At 41.0% G+C, this 23484-nt stretch overlaps 1 protein-coding gene and 1 long non-coding RNA gene across 3 annotated transcripts; one reads left to right on the top strand and one right to left on the bottom strand.

Annotated features, from left to right (window-relative positions):
• Positions 1-879: 879 nt before the first annotated feature.
• Positions 880-21862, top strand: LOC145441592 (uncharacterized). Of its 2 annotated transcripts, none has more exons than XM_080319499.1 (7): positions 880-1049; positions 3976-4755; positions 5861-6049; positions 7298-7442; positions 7857-8002; positions 8445-8662; positions 21371-21862. In XM_080319499.1, the coding sequence occupies exons 1-7, from the start codon at positions 1021-1023 to the stop codon at positions 21412-21414; spliced, it is 1551 nt and encodes a 516-aa protein (XP_080175625.1). In that variant the 5' UTR covers positions 880-1020; the 3' UTR covers positions 21415-21862. The 2 variants fall into 2 exon arrangements, with proteins under 2 accessions (XP_080175625.1, XP_080175624.1); XM_080319498.1 differs by lacking the exon at positions 21371-21862 and adding an exon at positions 16229-16402 and having other exon boundaries at positions 882-1049.
• On the bottom strand, positions 21028-23421 carry LOC145441595 (uncharacterized). The gene is made up of 2 exons (XR_013915864.1): positions 22475-23421; positions 21028-21330 (listed from the first exon to the last, which is right to left on the bottom strand). It is a non-coding gene; the product is annotated as an uncharacterized LOC145441595 (long non-coding RNA).
• Between the last annotated feature and the right edge of the window lie 63 nt (positions 23422-23484).

The raw sequence follows: 23484 nt of genomic DNA, 5'->3' as shown, positions 1-23484 counted from the left end.
TCGAACTCATCATCATCCTCCACCAACACTACCGCTAACTCTGATCGTGAGGGCGGAGAGTAGTAGGCTTATCTATATATGGAACGACCAATATTATTGACAGAATTTATTCAGATAATTTAACGACCAGATGCATATAGAAACCAGATTCATATAGCAAGCACCCCCGCCCAGAAGTTGCATCGATTATCCCGTAGCGTGGGCTCAAAATCATTGTTTATTTGGACGGGAGGGGGATGAAAACATGTGCTTTCGGTCCCGGTTACACAACACACAGCCACATACTCCTGAACCGGACCGTGACCACCTCTGGTTTATGAGCAAAACTTTGCTAGTGTGACGTCATAACTCATTTTGAAATCCACTAGTGGGCGCTAAAGAGTGTCTGGAATTTGGTTTGTTGAAATATGGTAACCCTACACTAGGCCGATATTCTTTATTTTGATTCCGTATCTGCCGACTTGTATAGCATGGCCTAATACTTTATTCTTTTTAGGACACCGCTGGCACGGGTCAGCTGGCGAGGAGGAGCCTAGATAAACCCCATCCCTTTGAAGGAATTTCTGGACTCGGCTTCTGTCGGACTCGAACTCGCAAGCCATTTGTGTTGCATCTGTGTTAATTTATTAACATACGTTGTTTACACACGTCTCACAAATTGCCATTAGTCATATTCATCGATCCATCAGTGATCTTATCCTTATACGCTAGGATTCTGCAACATCCTCAAGTTCTGAGTTTGATCTAACGGTAACCTAACCATACAAGTTAGAAAATAGATTCGTTGCGTCAACAACTTCACTATACATCATTTACGCAGAGAGATCAAATAACAAAAACATTTGCGCGTTTTCAAAATAACAACCGGTATTGATTCAATTCGAAAGACTCACTACATGTGCGGTAAGTGTATTATAAAGAGGGTCTATTTCGTGTTTTCTTGAAGTGTCGTACTAATTTGCCATGAGATAGATAAAGCCTTGTTTTTACATATTTTCGAAGACTGAAGAACTGTACAGAATGTCTACTGATGTACTTCGCCTGCCAAGGTCGGTAAATTGTTTAACTTTGAACTGCTAGTATAGTGTATCATGAACCTTATTTGGAAATGATCGTGTCGAATGGGCTCCGATATGTTGAAGCAACATAACACCATATTGAAAGTTGTATATTGCTGAGTCAAATTATTGGCAGGGAATTAAGAATGGGTGTTTATAATTGATCTAGCGATACTCCGTCGGGCTAGGTATTTGCTCATCATCATCCCTAATCGCACATTAGTTTGCGAATCTAGCCAGCTCAGCTCAGAAGGAATTTTTGCTAGTTGCGACGTAGTACTATATACGATCAGAAACTCGAGTTAGATAAAAATGATATTAGTCATGTGCATTTGCGGACAAGCACCTCTTATTCAAGATACTATTTAAGACCCTATGATGTCTTCGCTTCTTATGTTAACTCGATATTAGCTCTTCTTACAATTCTGCGAAATCATATTGATCGCGATAAAAGCCCAGTGACATTTTTACGGCGGATCCAATTTTACGACTCTTAAAATTCGCAAAAGGATACTTTTACCAATGTAGAATCACATTTTGCGTTTGCAATTTAAAGATAAAAATAGATCGTCTCGAACATTGTCGATTATTATCATTTATCATACAGAATCGCTTCCGTATATGAATCATTATAATGTTTTTATCTTTTATCGTTGTGATCCGCGCTATATTACAATCAGATTACAATCGAAACTTGTCCAGTGTTATGAAAAGGTCTGTTCGGGTTTTATCATTCACAAGCGAGACGGATCCATTTACCACGATCTTAGTTACTATGGATACAATTGACTTTGCCTGATTGTGATTTCAGGGACTTCTCATTTCAAGGGATTGTTGTTTTTTACTTCAACTTCTACACCCCATCCAACAGAATAAAATCAAAACAACTTCTATATTCACAGAATCTATTCCACTGAGATATTTCGTCCTCATTCGTCGCTTTTGTGCGCCAGTAGACACTAAACAAAATGTACGTCGTATTGTAATAATAAACTCGGTGAATATATTGCGTTTCGGTCACTGTTCGGTGTCGGCACCATCATAGTTGTAGCTATTCAGATCATTCGTTTGGTCTCGCAGACGGGAAATAACTATGCGAGGCTGGAAAATATAGGCCTCATTGCGTACGCGACGAAACGACTATACAGTAGTATACACAACACAGGGTTGTAACCAAGTCACAAGGCTGCGAGTCACAAGTCAATCTCACTTTTATAGTTTGGACTCGAGTCAAGTCGAGTCATTTCAATTCACCACCGAGTCAAGTCCGAGTCCAAGTCAGCGAGCAGAGGGCAGAGATGAGCATGGGTTAGGATTAGGTTTTGAAAAAACAGGATTTGTGAAATTTCGTCGTATTTGGATTGGATTTGGATTAGACATTTTTTTCAGAACGGATTAGGATTTGGATTGGATTTACCTATTTTCTGGGAGATTGAAATGTCCTGTGGCGCATGGCGACAAACTTTATTCAGATCAGTTATTGTTGTAATTATGGTTACTAAGTTATCTTGAATCAAGTGAATCGTTGGCTGTGAAAGAAAATTTTCGAATCTCTCCATTGCATAAATTAGTATTTTTTCTGAATTTCCAGTTGGAATCGGATTAGGATTGGACATAGACATGGAAAATATTATGGATTAGGATTTGGATTTGGATTTGAAGGTTCGGATTTGGATTGGATTAGGACATAAAAATTTCAAATCCGCTCCCTCTGGTAGAGGGTCGAATCCGAGTCATGGAATTATGACTCGAGTCCGAGTCCAAGCCATTGTATAGACTGCTCAGTTTCCAGTTAAAGTATTGGTAAATCCACTTTTTATAACTCTGTTTGGTGATATCGAATGTTTCGCATATATAATATTCCAATTTTCCTCACTTTTAGCAGTTTCTGGTCGCATATTCAAGTACCAGTACCCACAGACGAAATCCCAATAGTGCGTTGGCTTCGGAATTACAATGAAATGTCGGTCTTGGCCGTCTGAGTCTCGAGTCAATGACTTGGTTCGAGTCATGTGCAGTGACTCGAGTCCAAGTCGAGTCAGTACACAGATTGACTCGAGTCGAGTCGAGTCATTTCCGTATTTTGAAAAAATGACTCGAGTCAAGTCGAGTCATCAGAAAATTGTGACTCGAGTCGGACTCGAGTCGAGTCATGACTCGAGTCATTACAACCCTGACACAGCACATACATATTTTGGAATTATGTTGCGGTGACTATCAATTGCGGAGTGGACGCGGCGTATAGATGCATAAGAGGCATATATGAGGGATTCTTGTGTCGATGGAACTAGGATGCCAATTTTGGACCGAAATTCCTTTGACTCATAGGTCTCTTTGCGTAAATAATTTCAATGGTTGATTTAGAAAATTTGTGTTATTGCTTGTCTCGGAATCAGGTATAGCTATTAATATAGATGGATTTGAACCGCGTCGATCAGCTAGAATCAGTATTCATATTGAAAAGAAATTGTTAGTTTATTTAGTTAAATAAGATGAGGCGAATCATGTCAAAAGTCACCGAATATGCAAAATGTGAGAGAAAAGTGTGCGATTGTACTCGAAACCGAGATGTAACTACCTACAGCAGCACGTTAGTGGATTGCCAAGGCAATTCCCATAACCTTCAACAACTATATACAACAGGACTTTTCCCTATATATAAACAGCTTGATTTTTATGACACACCAGGCCGAGAATGTTGCGAGGACACAACAACAAAATTTAGAAAATTTACGATTCGAATACGATCTGTTTTTATCGCAAGTTTGTGCATGCATGTTCCTCCAATCATACATTGACACTGAAATAATTCTAACTTTCCTTCTGGACTGTTGGCGTTGGTGTGTAACGACATACAACTTTGATTTTTATACTTTTTACGACCGCATTGATCCATAAAGAGCTGATTTCTTTGAAGAATTCACCAACCAATGACAAGCGGGGTCATTTCTGGCAATTGGAATAAAGACAATTCGACTTCATTTCTCCCAGCTATAACAAAACCGACCAGAAAAATAAACGGCGATCATCCTGTGAATGGTCACCCGGATTTTCGAAGTACACCGAAGAATTCCAGAAACAAGCAACATCGATTGCCTATAAAAGATAGGCCTCGAATGACGCTAGATCGAGAACCGCATGTAGCCGATAATTCCCATCAGGTCGATAAATTTTCCGGGAGGAATATCAGGAAAGCTGATAGTTTTGAAATTCGTGGCGAAACTTCACCAGCGTCATCGATATCGAAGCCCAAACCCTCTCCACACAAAGCGGGCTCACAGACAAGAATACTGGACCGAAACAACGATGCCTATCGGGAATATTCGATTCCACGAACCGTTAATCACTCCACGAAGGCGAATTTATTATCGAGACAAGTGCTGTCAGGGGATAAAATCCAAACGTGGAAGCAGAATGAAAAAGACACTCATATAATAGCGAGAGCTAAATTATCGTCTCCCTACAGAGCGTCCCAACATCAAATAATCGACCGCGATCTCAAGCACAGAGACCCCTCCTTCTCTAGCTACTGTCCTGATACTAAGCACCGCAGCTTGGTATCCGGGGAGCAACATAAAATGTCCGGTAAAAGACATCTGGATCAGGCTCATCAAATCGGTGGTGGAGACGTACGCACTCGTGGACAGGGTTTAAAGGAAAAAGCAACACCCAGATCGGAAATTACACCATACAGAAGGTAATATCTTTCATTGTCACGGTTCGTGCCAAATTTTCTATGTATACATCGTCTGTAGATGCACGGTATATAGGCTGAACATTTGAATCTCCATGTCTTGACATATATACCTACCGAGCTACAATGGCTAAGTCCGGGCTCCACAAACTGGGGTTTGCTATAAAAACCCAGTGAAATTTTCACGGTGGATCCAATCCACCCAATATCTCAGAGTAGATTTGGGTGATGTGGTGTAGGTATAGATCATTTCGAACGGACCGCATAATGACAAGGTGTGAGCAGTGACCACTTGAACACTGAGCAGTGCGTAGTGCGTATCCCTGTCCTTCGACTCAACAGTTCCTCGCTGTTTTTTTTTTCAGTTTCGAAAATTCGACTCCATGGGGAGTAAGCAGACTGTGATCAGCATCGTCAAGTAGAGTAAAGTTCGATGTCTAGCCTACCTCTTGTTCGCATTAACCCCAATAGAAATACTTCGATATCGAGTTCCTTAAAGTCATTTCAAACGTTATCAATATTTTCATACGATAACCCGCCGCATCCCATTCCGATAAAGATTCCGATTAATCCGATTATCCGATCATAGAGTAGGCTAATTCTCCTTAACCTACCATGTAACACGGCATGGACTGGCGTTTAATATGTGTAGCCTACATATGTAGCCTATATTATGATATCTTTTCTTGATCAGCGATAGCAATATAATTCTATTCCCTTTGTAACCTATTCTGTTATTGCCGTCTTCTCCTAATGATATATTTCAAATATATATGTGAGCCCTTATTGAAAATAGCACGACACACTGTAATGGGGTCTGAGAGGTTCACGTGGTATAGGCTACTTCGTGCAAATTTACAAGCATTCAGATTAGTTAACACAAAACTGCTATGCACGTATACATAATATATTTGTGTAGCACTCCATGTACTAGATGCGGGTCACAGAACAATAAACATAATTTTCTATTAACCCAAGAATAACGAAAAGTGTCTCTTTCATAGCCAAATTGACTCCGTTTGCAGGGATATCCTTGGCATAATGAAATAGTGCACTTTTCCAAAGTGTTCAATAGGGCAGCCATTCTCAGTGCTCCATTTATTTGCAGCAATTTCACCAGTTTGGAGCAGCTGGCACGTTACCGCGGCACGGTGTTAGTGTACTTGGGTCAAGGATGGAAGAACAGCAGGAAAGAGAGGTTTTACAGCACTCTCGAAGAAGTGCAAGTGAAACAATGGAAGGAAAAAAGGCGAATGGCCGTACGTCATCAGGCGAACCTTAGAGAATCCAGGGAAAGGTATATCACTTGATAAAACTCAGCAGATGACATGCAAATATATTGAAAACATTCTCAGAGCAAACCCAATTAGTCGTACCCATATCAAACGATCGTAAAACGGCAAACATTTTTGATTGCCGTGTACGTCGTTGAGATATGCGGAATTCGGAAACAAATTCTGATTATGAATCTCCCTGTCCCTGTCCTGTAAATAGACTGATATTTGGCAGTTTCGTTATTCTTTATATTGTTGTCTTGTAACTGTTTCCCTTTAGTCGTTACGATAATGGAAAGCCCTAAAAGCAGCAAATAGTAGGGATGGTGTGAGCGTGAGGTTCATGTTCGCGTTGTTTGTGAGCCTCAGATATTTAGAGGTTCACGTTCACAAACGAACCGTGGTAGGTTCTGCACTGTGAACCTTTATCATATGTTACAATTTTCACTTCATTATAACATCTTTGGTCGAAATTTATTGCATTTCAACTGCGTGCCACTCGATGCATGTCGCTGGCAGCATAAAAATATTGACAATCTCAAAAATGTTACTTGCTTTGTTACAGAAGTTTGCTCAAATATCCAGCTTAACGCTTGTGAATAATTAGTGACTCTCTGATGTGAGCTTGACCCACGATCACACAATATCAAGGGCGAAGTACTCTACATGTAGTCAGCGAATGATGCTTATTCAAGCAATCAAGGAAATTGATATCGTTGTCTGATGTAAAAAATCTAACAGGCGTACGGGGTCAATCTTGACTTTATATGTATACTGTATCATATAAATCAAATCCGTGAGATTGGGGTGTCGGCTACTGCTGTATAGAAACCCGTTTTACACTCTGCTCAATATTTAACGTAGCAATACTCAGACGCCGAGTACATTGTCCGGCCTGCCCTAGACCTTTTAGGCTTAAAGCTTAAATCTTATATTCCCTTGCAAGTCCTCGTCGAAATTGTTGGCAAAGCAAAGGCAGATATTGATTTTGTGGGATTATTATATCCTTTTGATTGCCCCAGTTGATACAATTAGCGACGTCGTCGCTAGGTATCGTGTGTACATTCAGGCTGCTATCGCTGCATTTAAATATAGAGTTGGAATTAACAAAATGACATCATGTGACGTCACGAGGTTCACGTTCGCGTTCACACAGAACGCTTCAAAAAGGTTCGCGTTCACACGAAACTGAACCCTTCAGAGGTTCAGACCATCCCTAGCAAATAGGTTAGTACAACTATCTACCCAACATTTCCTTTTCAATTTTGCAGGCAACTTGAACAGCTGCGATACATTCGAGACAAGCATGAAAGTATCAGAAACCGACGATTGAACAGTCAACATGTGAAATGGAAATACGCCATCAGTGGCAAAGAAGGCGACCGCAAAAGTTACGGTCTGCCTTCGGAGTATTACGTAAATAGATACAGTTTACTGATCAACTATTTTTCGCCTTAACTTTTTATTCGCTGTTATTCGGCTTTTCCGGTGTATGGGCTGCCAGAGCACATCAGTGATCTGTATTATAGATTGACTGAATTTATACGTCTGATGCCAATCCTGTCACAACCTTAGCCATTTGCCAGGCTTTGGGACCGCTACTAGAAAGGATTTGGCTATAGTCAGATATTATAGGGTGAAAGCCAACGATGCGATTTCAACCCGTGCCTGTAAATTTTGGGAACAGGGCACTGAGTCTGCAAATTGTGAGAACGGTGCGCATACGGTGGATGCGTAATCATAATAATGTGCCTACAGAATAGCATCATTGTAAAATCGCTGTGCGATTCAGCACAACCTGTTACCTAGAGAAATTATGTTTCTTTGTAGACGTACTACGGATTCTTTCCGGATGATGATGCTGATAGCTCGGAAAGAGATACGAGAAAGAGGTCTCAAACCACATCCGGGAAATATTTATCTTCCCAAATGATAAAAGAAAAGAGTGACCTGTTAAGAAAGAGAAATGAACAAAGGTGCATGGAGTAACAACAGCAAGCTATGACCGTGGGCTGAAATAGCTCTCTAAATTTTCATCTTACAACTTTCATCTTATTCATTGCGATACCGTAGTGATCAGGGTTTCGCGTTGGATACGTGACGTCACATGATTCGATATTTCGTTAATGGTTACGCGACAACAGCTCATTGGTCTTGTTCATAAGTTTTCATCCCTTGATCCGCAATGTTATTAATATATAGGGCACTTCATTGAATTCGTGACGATTAATTGATTGCTATAAACTTCATCTGTAAATTTGTAAGCTATACGATACGTTTTACCTGTGCATCTGCAATCAACGTGAGCGCGAGTGCTTGATCCGAAAGAACGCGTATTCCATGTTTACTCAACTGCATGTTGATGTTGTTAACAGCCATCACCGACAGAAAAACTGTCTTTTCTGTTGACTCTTTTAGATTCAACTACTTATTTGCGACGAAGCGTAGCAAGCACTTGGAAATGATCAAGAAGGTGATTCGTAATGGTCTCTACACCGTAGAAACGGCGGACGGGTTTCCCGTTGCTGCAAACGAAAATGCGTCTCAAAGTTACAAGTTTTCCAGATGCGGAAAACCACATTTTATTGCGAAGAATGTTATTGACGAAGCGAAGAAGACACTTTTAGACCATTGCGGTAAGTTGGGACTAGGATTATCCTGTAGAAACTGTCAGAAACTGTCAGTGTAACTCAATATCGATCAACGAGACGGCATCAATTCTGCAAGCCCCGAAGGGTAAACAAATTAGTTTGATTCATACAAATATCAGAGGATTGCAATCTAATTCCCACCTTGATGAGTTAAAAGACCTTATCGTTGACCTGAAGTCACCTACCCTCGTAGCAATTTCAGAAATAAACTTTTCAACCAAACCCACGCAAAACGTTGATATATCGGGCTACAACTTCGAGTATACTCCGGCACCGAAGTCAAAGAAATCTTACGGAGGTGTTGGTCTTTACATTGAAGAAAAAATTCCTTACGAAATTTGCACGGACTACGATCTGAATGTCAAAGATTGCGAAGAGCTATGGCTGGAAGTTGATCACCCAATTGGAATTCATAAATCTTTTCTTGTGGCGGTATTATACCGTCATCCCACGAAAAACATGAACCAATTCGCAAAAGCGTTGGAGCGCTCACTGGACAAAGTCAACAGCGACAAAAAGATGTGTTTCATTGCGGGAGATATTAACATAAACCTTCTAAAACACAAAGGCAACGCATACTCCAACGCCGCCAAATCCGCCGGTCTTTACCAAATGATCACCGAGCCTACACGCATAACCGAAAAGTCAAAGACTTTGATCGACCACATATATACCAACTCGCGCGACATGGAAATCATTCCATTTGTCATTTCGGCAAAAATCAGTGACCACAACCATATTGGTTTTCTATCACAAGAACAACAAAGGACACCCCCCGAAACATATCACCTCTGCAGACGACGAGAGTTAGTGGACGAAGAAGCGCTCGATGATGCCGCATTCGATCAATTTAAAACATCAGCCATCCCCCACATCTCGGTAAACAACTTTGACGAAAAATTTGTAGAGTTTATGTCAGCTATCAAATCACTGCTGGAACAATTTGCACCTCTACAGCGCCTTTCGAGAAGTCAAAGAAAATTGAAGCGAAATCCGTGGATGACCGCAAAGCTGATTCAACTTATCCGTAAACGTAACCGGTGGCATAACCGAATAGACACCAAGAACTGCCCAGAACATGAACGAGAAAGATTTCGACGTTTCAGGAATCGCACCGTGCATCTCATTGCCAAGGCAAAAGCAAAGTACAATGAGAGATTTTTCAACAGACACATAAAGGACACTCGAAAAACATGGTCAGGACTTAACTCTCTCCTACATCGAAAAAAAGGCCATAAGTCTGTTTCGGAAATTGTGAATTCGGATACCGGAAACAAACTTTCAGACCCGGCGGCCATCGCGAATCACTTCAATGAATATTTTTGTAACGTAGGCCCAAATATTGCTTCTTCTATCACAAAACCTGTGTCGGCCAGGTCAGAGGTGAGATCGATATCCCAGTCAATTGTGCTTGAACCTACGACCAAATACGAAGTAGAAGTAGCCATCCACAAACTGAAATCGCACAAGGCCGACGGCTATGACCAATGTTCCCTCTAAGCTGCGCGCGTGCGCAAATGCGCAGTACTGAAACGGTCTCCGCGCACAGAAAATCTTGGCCGCGCACAAAAAATCCGAAGTGATGACTTTTTTTTTAATCGTTGCGCACTGTTGTCCAAGGCACCGCGCAGGCGCTCAGACTCGAGAAAATGAGAGGAAACATTGCCAGGGGTAAATAGTGCTATCGCTGAAGTCTGAAACCGAGGTAAGCCTGCAGCCCGCAAAGGTAAATATTGCGCTCTGTGAAGCAATGAGAATTTGCAATCGTGTGCGCCTCACGAAACAGATTTTTTTTTAGAATGATATCGTACGCGTGAGCGATACTGATATCATTTCAATAGCGCATTCCTTGTGGGAATGGCGATATAAAATGGTGTAACGAAGTTGTAAATAACAATGGGCTCTAGCTCGAAGTTAAACTACGAGAAACTAACGAATAGTCTTGTTCGCGTGGCATGATTGTTGTAAGATTGATGTAAGATTTACTTTACAATTGCATGTCGCGAATTTTTGAAGTCATCACTTCTATCAGGCAAATCTGATCACGTATGGTGATATAGGGTAATATGCAGAATATGCAAGTACAAGCACTAATATTGTTGAAAAAATCCATCCCTTTGCAAACGTTGATCAGGAAATGCAGCAACTATATGCACTTTAAGGCGTTGCGTTGGATCAGCTTCTCAGCAGCACAAATTTGTGATTTTATTCGATTGGTTTGAACGGGTATCTTCTGTAGATAAGGTCATACGGTGATCTTGTTCTTGCTTCAATCAGACTTGAATATTCGTATCAATATATCTGACTGTATGTCTTGAAAGTAATGAGTGCGTTGCCGGTATCAAGACGTCACATCAGTGTTTTAACGCGATAGGCCTACATCGATCGCATGTATTGATTTCGGGTGCGTTCTCGTGCGTGTATGTCTGTCTTCTAGTAATCCATAGTATATCAACATACGTACATTGATTAATTGTGACGTCACACGCAGTCGCACAGCATTACGATTCGCCGTATATAGTAATTGCGGTTACATGCGTCCATTTGTGTCGCTATAAGTGTTTTAGCTAGCTGCTTGCCGGTGGGCCAGCGTTGAGTGAATACTCACTAATTCTGCTTAGCACTGTTTCTACTGACCGCTTTTAATGATGGCAAAACGAATGGGTGGTTTCTCATCTCCCCACCAAGCCAAATTGACAAAGAGCTGTGATTCGTTTAAAATAGAATGGTTGTCGGAGCACGTGAAAACGGAAGACAAAACTATAAAATTAGGTGAGATTTTTTCTTTCTCGAGCGAGAAAGGTCTAATGTGCAAAATATGTCGAGAAGCCAAAATATCAAACGAGTTTTCGGATGGTAAAATGTGGAAAGCATGGAGGCTGGATTACCTTAAGCGTCACATTAAGAGCAAAACCCACGAGAAAGCGGTCGGAATCGTAAGAAGGTGCAAGATGAGAATTGGAATCGGTACATTACTGACTGAGAGCATCAACGATCGAGAGAAGAGGAGCGAGCTGTCACTCGTGAAGAAATCCAACCCCGAGCAAGTTAAGGTTCTCGTCGACAATATTCTCCTAGCCATAAACATGAATACTTCTATGCTGTCAGTTCAACAAATTCACGATCACATGGCAAAGTACGTGGAGTGTTCCAGAGAGCTGGCGAAGCAAAAATTATGCCTTTGAGTTTGTGAATTCTATCAATCAAATAGTGCAGAATGAGACAATGTGCAAACTTAGAAATGCACATTGGCACACTCTGATCGTGGATGAGAGCACAGACATAACAGTGCACAAAATGCTAGTGCTTTACATTAAATATAGAGAGGAAAATGAGGTCGACTACAAAACTGTGTTTGGAGGCATTTCCCAGCTGACTGGATGCACCGCTCGGGATATTGTGCAGGCAATAACTCAGTTTTACGCCAAGCATACATTAGACATGCAGAGAATGGTGATGCTGGCCTCCGACGGTGCCTCAGTAATGTTGGGAAAGCACAACGGAGTTGCAGCGTTATTAAAGCAGCAAATACCACATCTAACAGAACAGCACTGTGTTGCCCATATAGAAGACTTGGGCATTGTTGATGCATGGAAAGACGTCCCTGCGATGCGTGACGTGGAAACGTTTCTCAGAACGGTGTATTCCACTTTCTCTAGATCCACTGTAAAAAAGGGGAAATTGGAAGACCTATCGAAGATTCTTGATGAGGATTCGCTGTCATTCAGACCTCTGAACGAAGTACGGTAGCTTTCGCGGCACCAAGCTGTGAAGGCTGTTCTGAGGAACTACACAGTTCTCGAAGAATACTGCAGGAGAGAATCATCCAGTAATTATAGAGATCCAGCAGTGACAAAATACTGTTACAAAAAGCTGACGGATTCAAAATTCAAGTTTATTCTCACTGCTCTGGGAGATGTTTTGGATGACCTGGCACAACTTTGTCTTTCTTTTCAAAAACGCAATCTGACTGTGATGGAGGGACACTGCCTTGCAAGAGCAAAGATTGAGAAGCTGCGTTCTCAGTATCTGAAAGAAGGAAAGGTTATCAAGTGGAGTGACCGCGTCAAAGAGGTGATGAGGGCTGGGTCAGCTGAAGTCATAGATACCGACGCGATTATTTGTTTTATTCGTAATCTTTGCGATCACTTGGATGCTCGATTTCCAGAGAATGAATTGAAGGAGTGGTCTGCATTGGACTGTGAGGCATTGAGTTCAGATATCAGTTCTGACTTCGAGTACGGAGCAGCAGACATTGCCATATTAACAAAGAAGTATGAGGACATTTTCCACCAGCCAAATTCTATGGAGGCCATTCACGATGAATATCCTGATTTCAAATATGTTATGAAGCAAAAATTGAAACAAGGATCGATCGGAACATTTTCCGATATGGTGGCTGCGACACTAAAATGCGAGGAGCTGAAGCACGTCTCACAGCTTGTGGATATTTGTGCTACATTTCAAGCATCCAGTGAGGATTGCGAAAGAGGCTTTAGTTTAATGAATCGGATCAAAACAGCATCGAGAAATCGTCTTCAAGTGGCTCATTTGGACCAGCTGATGCGCATAAAGTCAAAACTGAATACAGAAGATGCCATTGACCTGGACAATGTATACAACCATTGGAGAGCTGAAAAGGACAGACGGGAAAATAAGGATTAAATGTAAAGGGAGACTGCGATCTAGATACGACGGGGTCTTAAATTTGAGATAAATTTGTGAACAATGTTGGAAGCACTCATTTTTTTCAGAAAGGCACCGCACTCGAACTGAAGCCAAAACACCCTCAAAATACGCGCCACAGCACACGTGTGATATCCATGATGTCTAGATTTATCGTTATTGCACATGAATGCGTCTTAGCCCTTTGCGATCTCACAGATTCGCACGTGTGCTATGGTGCATATCCCGAAAATATTTCAGTTACAGCCCAAACGCGGTAGCTTTCTGAAAAAAATGCCCTCAATGGCCGAGCGTCAAGTCAAAACCACATCATGTTCAGAGCGCAGTTCCCCTTCTTCACTCATAATGAGATTATTTGGTGCCATGCAATAGAACTAAATGTAAATATTGTACTGTGATTCTATCAATAAATCATGTGACTTGAATGAATACACGCACGTCTGGTTTTAAGCACAGGACCGTAACTGCCGCACCCAGACCCCAGAGCTCGAAGGGGCCGCAAATTATTGAAATCAAATCGTGAATTAACATAAATCATGGAGTATGTTTTTGGAAATTTATGCAACTTTTTCAAAGAAGAAATACCAATTTGAAATGGTGTACGTCTTTTAGTTTAGTACGTTTGGGCGATTTCAATATCTTTTGACATAGCAGATTGGAGGTCACGAAATAGCATCAAGTAAGTAAGTCATTATACCAACGGGTAGGCCTACGCCCGAAGATATTCAATTATTATTTAGGGGTCCTACCTTTTCCAACACATCTCACTCAATCAGGTTAACCGGTAAATCTGATTACGTGAGCAGAGACAGGATCAAAATTGATAGCAATATATACGCAAATTCCCGATGATAGTGACCGATTTGATCATGAATTATAGATAAAATTTCGCGCGTTTAGCCGTAACGCCCACTAAACGAAGACCGAATATAGATGACTAGTAGCAGCGAAAAGCGTGTAGGCCGAGGGGGGTCTGGGGGGCGAAGCCCCCCAGAAGTTTGGTTTATCACCCTATAGGGGGCCTGGTTGCGCACTGCTGTCCAAGGGCCTGCGCAGTGAGTTGGCGTATTTGCGCAGACTCGTGAAAAATTAGAGGGAACATAGGCTATGACCAAATCCCATCATGGTTTTTAAAAATGATAAGCCTGCATATCGGTCAATATATGGCCCATTTTTTCAACTTCATGATAGAAAATGGAGTTTACCCAAGCTATCTAAAAAAAGCCAGAGTAGTCCCTGTACACAAAGCTGGGGATAGAACTAACGTCACCAACTACCGTCCGATATCCGTTCTCCCATGCATCGGGATTGTATTCGAAAAGTTGCTCCTCTCCCGCCTGTCCTCATTCCTCGCCAAAATGTCTGTCATTTCCCCTCAACAATTTGGCTTCCGAAACAAACACCAAACCGCTCATGCCCTCCTAACAGTGGCCGAACAGTACTATGATATCTCAGAGAAGCAAAATGTGGGATGTAGCATTTTTCTTGACCTAAAAAAAGCGTTTGACTGCGTAGATCATAAAATTCTAATCTCGAAATTGGCGCGTTACGGACTTCGGGGCCCACAACTTGAGCTCATGAAAAGTTACCTCACTGGACGCCAACAAATGGTTGCGATCTCAGACACCTTGTCCTCTCCTCACCCGGTGACATGTGGTGTGCCCCAGGGCTCAGTACTTGGACCGGTCCTTTTCACCTTATATGTCAACGACATTTTTGAAACCTCCTCATTGAACACCACACTGTTCGCTGATGATACTCACCTCCTCTCTTCCGCATCTTCGACGGCAGAGCTGGATGCCCTGACTGGTGACCAAATGCCCAAAGTCCATGAGTGGACGGCCCAGAACAACCTTTGCATAAACGCCTCGAAATCGCAATTGCTGACACTCAATTCAAAAAATAACCTAACCGTTAATATCGCTGGTCAGCCCGTTTCCAACACAGATAATGCCAAATATCTCGGAGTTTTACTGGACTCGAACATGTCCTGGAAGAGTCATATTCAGTCCCTAGAAACCAATTTATCACCGAAGTGCGGCCTGTTCTACAGCCTTGGGCGCTTCATGCCAGTATGGGTTCTCCTGATACTCTTTAAATCCTTAATCCAATCGAAGTTACATTATGGCATCCTCTGTTGGGGGGCTGCCAGTAAAACTGCACTCAAGCCACTGCAGAAACTACAGCATAAAGTGCTCCGAATCATAGCTAGGGCCCCAAAGGGGCCTGGCTGCCCATCCAATAAGTCGCTGCTGAAGAGATTCGGCGTCCTAAACATAGAAGATATGCGGAAACTAGAAATCGCCAAGTTTATGTATCAGTTTCACTGCGGTCGTTGCCCCGAATATTTCAATGACTTCTTTACCTCTGAATCAAAAGCGCACAAGTACAACACACGCGCGTCCACGTCGTCCAAATATCATATGATCGACCGAAAAGATCATCGCTCCATCAAATATGCCGGACCTGATGTGTGGAACAGTATCCCGCCGGCCATCCGACAGTCGACGAGCATGTCCACATTCAAGTCGAAATACAAGCAATTACTACTAAATAAATACAGTCCATCCTCAAGATTACCGGACCACGACTGACCTATCGATCTCGCTTCCCATGACATGCCGCCCTATTTCTTGTCGCTTTCTTTTTCTATACTGTATTCTTTACTTTCATTCAGTGTGCATGCCTCCTTTTTTACTACGCCTAGGCCAAGGTGGGTGTCCGATTCCATTGACAAATCCAAGTCGCTTCGACATCTTCCTGTCTATTCATTGTATCGCATTTTTTGTGGTGTATTGAACTGATAAAATTGCTAATAAACCAATGATGATGATGAGAGTGTTATTGTACCGTAATTTCGTACAGATGAGTCCGTGTCCGAATATGGTGTGGAAGATGATCGAATGTAACGACAGCGATGAGTGATGGGCAGGCAATGAGTTCAACGAAGGCACAGACTGACTGATGCACTTTCTTTGCCTTAGTATTTATTTCAGAGATTCTGTTTTCTTTGCAAAATATAGCGAACAATTGACGGCATATTAGAGTAATCTCAATCAAGTTCAAGTTCAAGTTTATATTCATAAAATTTCATCACTTCAAAACATCGCAAGACCGCAATACAATAAATGATAGGAAGATGTCAAAACGACTCTCAGTAGTCTTAAGATCAGACACCCACTTGGGCCCAGGCGATGTAAAGAGGAGGTATGCACATGCACACTGAATGAAAGTAAAAGAAGATAATCAGTCTTCAGACAAAGCCCAACTCCAAGATAGATAGACTGCTAACGCCATCTACGGGTCCCTTAAGAAGCAGAAAACAGGTCTACTTATATCTTGCTCTATTGCATCCACTAGACCCGCGCACAGGGGCGTATAGTCATGTGAGGGGGCAATAAATTTTCAACAATGAAGTGACGTCACAGAGACACCGGGGAAGAATATGATGTCATACTTCTCAAACAATAAATTTAAAAATGGGTTACCAGTTATAGCAGGTAGTTTCTAATCCGGTTGTGAGATCGAAACAGCAACCTCCCAATGGATAATCTGAACGCTTTTTCAGTACGCTATCCCTTTCGTATAGCGAGGAGGAGCCCAGATAATCTTCTGACATCTGCTGGGAAACACACAATCATTGATACCGCTGAGTGTCTCGGAAATCTGTAAGATATCATCACTATCATATGAATGTATAAGCTGTGTTTGTGTATATAGGTACAGGATATAGTTACTATATTCTTCAGACATCACTGTCACTTTTTTAAACTGATTCCATGCGGTGACGGGGCATGATAAATGAGCTCAATTTCTTTTCTATGGCTCGTGAAATATACCGCTCAAGGCTGTGCCAGGGATATGTCTATCTAGAATCTAGATTCTAGATATTCCGGAGTTATTGTAGATTGGTTTGGTGTGGCTTCATCTAGAAAGCATCAGGTAGCAATTCCCACGTAGCTAATATGCAGTCATGGAGTATCATCAGTTTAAGCATAATATAGTCTTGTGATGTTTAGAAGTGATGAAATTTTATGAATAAACTTGAACTTGAACTTGAATATAATTGCGTTGAATTATCCTGAGAATATTCTTCCGAAACGCAGGAATATAAAATAATTCCACCCAACAGTATTTTTGAACTCATATGAGTTCAGATTTTGAGCCGGTGCCGGATGGATGTCTATTTATAATTTTGAGAATTCCTCATCTCGGGTCACTCACGCACAGGGAAACTCCTGATGTGAAAGGCAGTGTCCATTCGGTACTTTACCGGACGAATAGTTTGTGTGCCGTAAACCAACAACTAGGGAACATTGCTCGAAGTGCATAGTTGTAGGGCGGAATGAACACTACTCTAGTTCGAACGCTCGTGTGAATAAAACGGTCTCGATTTTGCGTTTGAAAACATATAGCGAGTCACATAGTCTGATAGAAATTGGAAGATTGTTCCACAGAATGGCGGCCGAGGAAGAAAAGGGTTGTATTTAATTAAGTCACCAGATTCTGAGTTCCAAGTCAATCTCACAATTATAGTTTAGACGCGCTTCATTTCCAATTCGCCTACGAGTCAAGTCTATGTATAGTATAGATTAGATAACTAACCTACGGATTGATGCGCAACACCCATCGTCACGCTTGCTTGCCCGGAGAAAATTACTGCTCAGCAATCTGAACGCAACATAATTGCTATTCCCATAGCTGACGACCCGGCGCTCAAATTAAGTAAAGTTGATCTTATTTGAAAGCTATTGTCGCGCTGGTTCTGAAAATATATATTAAAATTTCATCAAGGCAATGAAACCCCTTCGAAATAGCCTTCAAAATCTTAAAATAGGCATCGTTCCAAACAATCGCCGTGACGCAGTACAATGACCATAACAGTGACTCTTGCGTGATTGCCCAATGTTCAGAACAATGCCGATTCTAAGACTTTGAATTATAGTATTGATATGAAAATGCGATACTAACCCTTTGTTTGCTAGAAGATCCCGTTTTAGAGAATATGATGGCATGGCGCCCTATCCCACATTGTAAGGTCCCAAGTTTTGGCGAAGAGCAATACGGAAAAGTTGTATCGGATATGGTTTCAACACTTTGCGCGATTAGCATATGTTAATAACAAATATTGTGGATCGTAAAAGTCATATTTAATGTAGCTTTATTTTCGAGAAATGGAGGCATTGCTACACTTGTTTTTATGGGTCAACATGTATGTTTGTTTGTTTTTTGTTTGTTTGTTTGTTTTGGGGTATTCATGGTGTTTGTCGATTACTATGGTCATTTACACCAGGCCGATATTCTTCTTATTTTCCGTAACTGCCGACTTATAGCACGGCCCACCTCTAGGCTTTTGTAAGACCCCGCTGACGCGGATGAGGTGGCGAGGAGGAGCCGAGGTAAACCTCCTACACTTAGGTATCGGAATTCGGAAGTCGACCCCGCACCCATTGGTGTTGCAGCCGCGGATTATACCACTGCTCTATCTCGCCACCACAACATGTATGTTCTGCAGACAAAGAACTGAAAGTAATTAGAACTCAAGTATGATACTCGGAATTGAAAGTGAAATACAAATACCACTTCTAAAAAGCGGAAAATATATTTCATGTCTTTTGTCCATAAAGCTTCAAAGGTGACCTGCTGAAACAGGTGTAACGTTATAAAAAGCCGGATTTTCCAGATTAGCAGGACACGTCATGGGCTACTAGATTGCGAAAAGATAGTTTCAAACGTTATGGTGAGCCATATTTACTGTGATGAAATATTTGATATGGACGACAATGCGGTGTGACCGGAACCTAGCAATCCGGTACCTAAACTTTATTCACTGATACTTTCGTGAAACATATTTGTCACTCCATAACTACTGTGCGCGAAGCGGAGCGAAATTTCTGGGCTTTACTTGACTTTTATGAATATAAAATGTTGGTAGGCCTACTCCGTGAAAACAGCCCCGAAATTCTTCAGGCTATCTTTCGTACTGGGGAATATTAAACTACTTCTACTTGACAAACTGAAAATAGCGAAAAGTAAGTAAGTAGATCACGAAATATTACGAAGTAGAAGTAGAAGTAGAGAAAATCAGATCTACTTGAGTAAGTACCAGGAGTAGAGGGAAACTACTTGAGTACTTTCAAAAAGTAGAAGTACTTCGTTGCTGACCACCTCTGATCTATCCGTAGGTTAGTAATCTATAGTCTATGAGTAGAGGGTCGAGTATGCGTTCAAGTCATTGTGTTGACTGTTCAGTTTGGAGTTCAAGTCTAAAAAATCCGTTTTTTGCAATTCTCAATGGTCCTATCGAATGCTTCGCATTCATAATATACTAAATTTCCTCACTTTCTTGCAGTTTTTTGCCGCATTTTCATGTACCAGTACGGGTAGACGAAATATCAATAGCGTGGTTAATAGACACTTACGTGACCTTTGACACGGACCAATCAGGTTGCAGCAGGATGTAAACAAAGATCAAGCCCGGGCAAACTTACAATGAGCTCTTATGGAGAAAGGTTGAAAAATGAAGATATTTAGCAAAATGACATTGAAATTGGGATAGCTGGCTTTGATGAATGTTAATAACGTATAGCTAGTATGTATTTACAGTGTTCTAACCCAGAATAAACATGAATGGTGGCAAGCACGCATAAGCATGGCATGTCCAAATTAATGGATTTCTAACAACGCTAGGATGAAGCAACTATTGCTGTATTATCCTTAGTCGTATGCAATACTATAAGATTTTCGTACCGAATAGCATGTATTAGAGGAATCTTGAGACAGGATAGGTGGGGTATTCATTATGTGTGCTCGGTGTTATATGTGTTCTATTTATAGAATCGTATATGGCAGGGTTGTAATGACTCGACTCGAGTCAGTCTCGAGTCACGATTTTCTGAGGACTCGAGTCATTTTCTCAAAATACGGAAATGGCTCGACTCGAGTTATTGCGCATGACTCGAACCAAAGTCATATGACTCAAGACTCAGACGGCCAAGACCGACATTTCATTGCGATTTCGAAGAATAGTAAAGGAACCAACCTATTGGGATTCGGTCGATTGGTACTATAGTACTTGAAAATGCGACCAGAAACTGTTAAAAGTGAGGAAAATTAGTATATTATAAATGGAAACCATTCGATATCACCAAACAGAGGTATAAAAGTGGGTTTAACAAGACTTTAACTGGAAACTGAGCAGTCAGCACAATGACTTGGACTCGAGTCATAATACCATGACTCGGACTCGAACCTCTGTTCGATGACTTGGACTTGACTCGGTGGTGAATTGAAAATGACTCGAGTCAAAACTATAAAAGTGAGATTGACTTCTGACTCAGAGCCTTGTGACTTGGTTACAACCCTGGTATATGGTATAGTCCAGTCTGTATCATTATCTTGCAAATTACTGTTACACTGGGCACTTGTCTGCATATTCAATAATCAACATATTAATATAATATATGTTAGGGAACATGATCCGTTCCCAGCTGAAATCGTCATTTTCTGCTCTAGCTCGTGTATTGAATCAATCAGGTTAAATGCCGCATAAACACTGTGCTAATAGCCTGTGTAACTTGGAGATTGCTACCCAGACCGTTCCTGGTGTGCGCTTGTACCTTTCCTAGAGCCGATAACATGCACGGAAGAATGTAAAATCTGGATAAAGGCATGTGGACTTTCTATAGCCATCTGAATTCTCATTTTATTAATAAAATGATGTATGCATTATTGTACCAAAAATATTGAATCGTCACATTTAGACACAATTTTGCGTTTCAAAATGAGTCCAAACTGAAACTAGGTGTGTGTCATATTATTCCACTCCAGTGCTTGATGGTGTGCAATGGATTGAAATTGTTGAAAGCAATATATTCAATAATGAGATGGATAGTTGATGACATTGGTAGAGGTCGACATGAGTCGGATGAGTACGCCTTGATAGGTGCCTGCACAGCAGTGTTGCTCTGTAAAATAAACAATAAACATATTATATATTTTGTGCAGGTTTGATGGATATCTTCTATGAAGCTGCAGAAAGAGGAAGTTGATGGATAAAACGCAAGAAAATCAAATTTCTGGAAGAAGTATAGAAGCACAAAACAGGAAACTCGTCCAAGAAAATTACAAATTGACGGACAATTATTGCTAGTGAAGTTCAGCTCTCATAGCACCATAGTGTCAAAAGAGGTGGAGAAGCTGATGAAATTACATACTGGACTACATTAAATTCTTTCTGAATTGCCCGACTTATCCTACTGAAGTCAAATTTCTATCATTGTAGTAAGCATAGTGTTAAACCATTGGGTGAACTGTATGTAACTGCTTCATGAAATTTCGATTTGGCTATGTAAAGATGTGGTTCTTAAAAATGCACCATTTGATTCATTCGTGAATTCTCAAATCTAGAATGATTATTGACTGTAATGAACTGATTAAGAAAAAAACGCCCTGCTCATTGCGATTACATTCACAATAAAATTACATACAACTTTAAAAGGATTGATGGATTGTGGTGCACTAACTTTTGTGCGAGAACTATTCACATGGAGCTATGGTGCACCAAGAGATGCTACCATGGCAGAAAAGGGATTTGCCATTGAGTCTGAAATCAAGAAATTAAATCTAGATTTTAATATTCCTGCACATGATTGCCACACACCGTCAAATGTCAGGGCCAAACTGTTCCACAACAAGAAAGATGGCGAGACATCGTATTCATATTAAACAACTGATCGGAAGAATCAAGGAGTATAAAATTTTGTCCGTTGTCATATTATGCAACATTGTGTATCAATTATGGACTAATTGGCTTACTCTAATTCAAGATTAAAAATTAAAAATGAATGACGCAACATATTTGGCAATTGTGCAAATTCAGTTCCATTGCGAATATTGTAATGCCTAATAGCATGCTACAGATCCTAATTGCGCGGTTCCATGGTCAGTGTGTACCAACAGTGCATGTCTATTCATTCCAGTGGTGTGCATTGAATCTCATTTAGATGCCCAATTTGTTGAATGAACATTTTTCCAGGTGCAGATGTTGTAGGATTATTTGTGTGGGTGAAATGTTATGAACCCGAAGACACTAGATACACCAAAATCTACCTTGAGGCAGGAGTTGATGGGTAGCGAGTACGGTCGAGAGATGGCTTGGCAATCACGATGGAGCTCACTGATGATGATGCAAATCACAATGTATGTCTTTCAGTCCTTGTAGCTTCAGGTGTTGGAGCGTCTTAATCCATGCATATACATGATAGCATATATCATAGGGTTACCATATTTTGGAAATCTGAAAAGAGGACACTTTTTCAGACTTGCAAAACCGGATGAGAATTCTCAAAAATGGTAAATTTTTCCTACTTTGTGGGCGGTTGACCAAAAAAAATGTCAATTTTCTCGCCAGCGACCAAAATACTGTTTTTTCCTTCACTTGAGCAGGTGCATGGCATCTCAGTCGAATTTGCTATGAATATGACCAAAATTCTCAAAAACGGGGACAAAATCTCAAAAGAAGAGGACAAAAGGGCGTCCTCCGAGGACACTTTCAAAAAAGTCAAAAGAGGACAAATCCTCTTAAAAGAGGACGTATGTCGTATGGTAACCATAATATATCAGAACCTATAATCTGAAAATAAATCATGGTTACAATATCTACTGCATCATCGCAGTCTCTGAGGAAATGTCTGTTTCCTTACTTACCCTGACTTACAAGTGTAAGGTGAATCAATACTACATTTTCTGAGATATTTCCATTGGGTGTGGTATCTCACTTTTCTGCAAATTGTGATAACATTGGCTGTTCACAATAGAATATTGCTTCCACAATAAGAGAGGATTGTCTCCTCAATCTTTATCCCTCGTGTACGTAGCCTTCCATCAAATACTTCGTAGATTTCTCCGCGGAGGTAAAATAAAATACTGTTCCACTCAAATCCAAAAATCCGATAGATTCTCCATGTAGCTTTCAATCAATATCATCATCATATCATCAATATACGCCAAAATTGTGCTGTGTGGCAGCAGCTATATTTTTTTCTACCATATATTTCTGAACACGAGATAAGCTTGAAAATTTTGCTCGTGACTTGAGCCTATGAAATCGTCAAAATACG

This window comes from Botryllus schlosseri, chromosome 6 (genome assembly GCF_051294905.1).
Source record: "Botryllus schlosseri isolate E-star chromosome 6, Bs_hap1, whole genome shotgun sequence".
Classification (NCBI taxonomy): domain Eukaryota; kingdom Metazoa; phylum Chordata; class Ascidiacea; order Stolidobranchia; family Styelidae; genus Botryllus; species Botryllus schlosseri.
The sequence above is the reverse complement of the archived record's forward strand: the minus strand, read 5'-3'. Positions and strand labels throughout refer to the sequence as shown.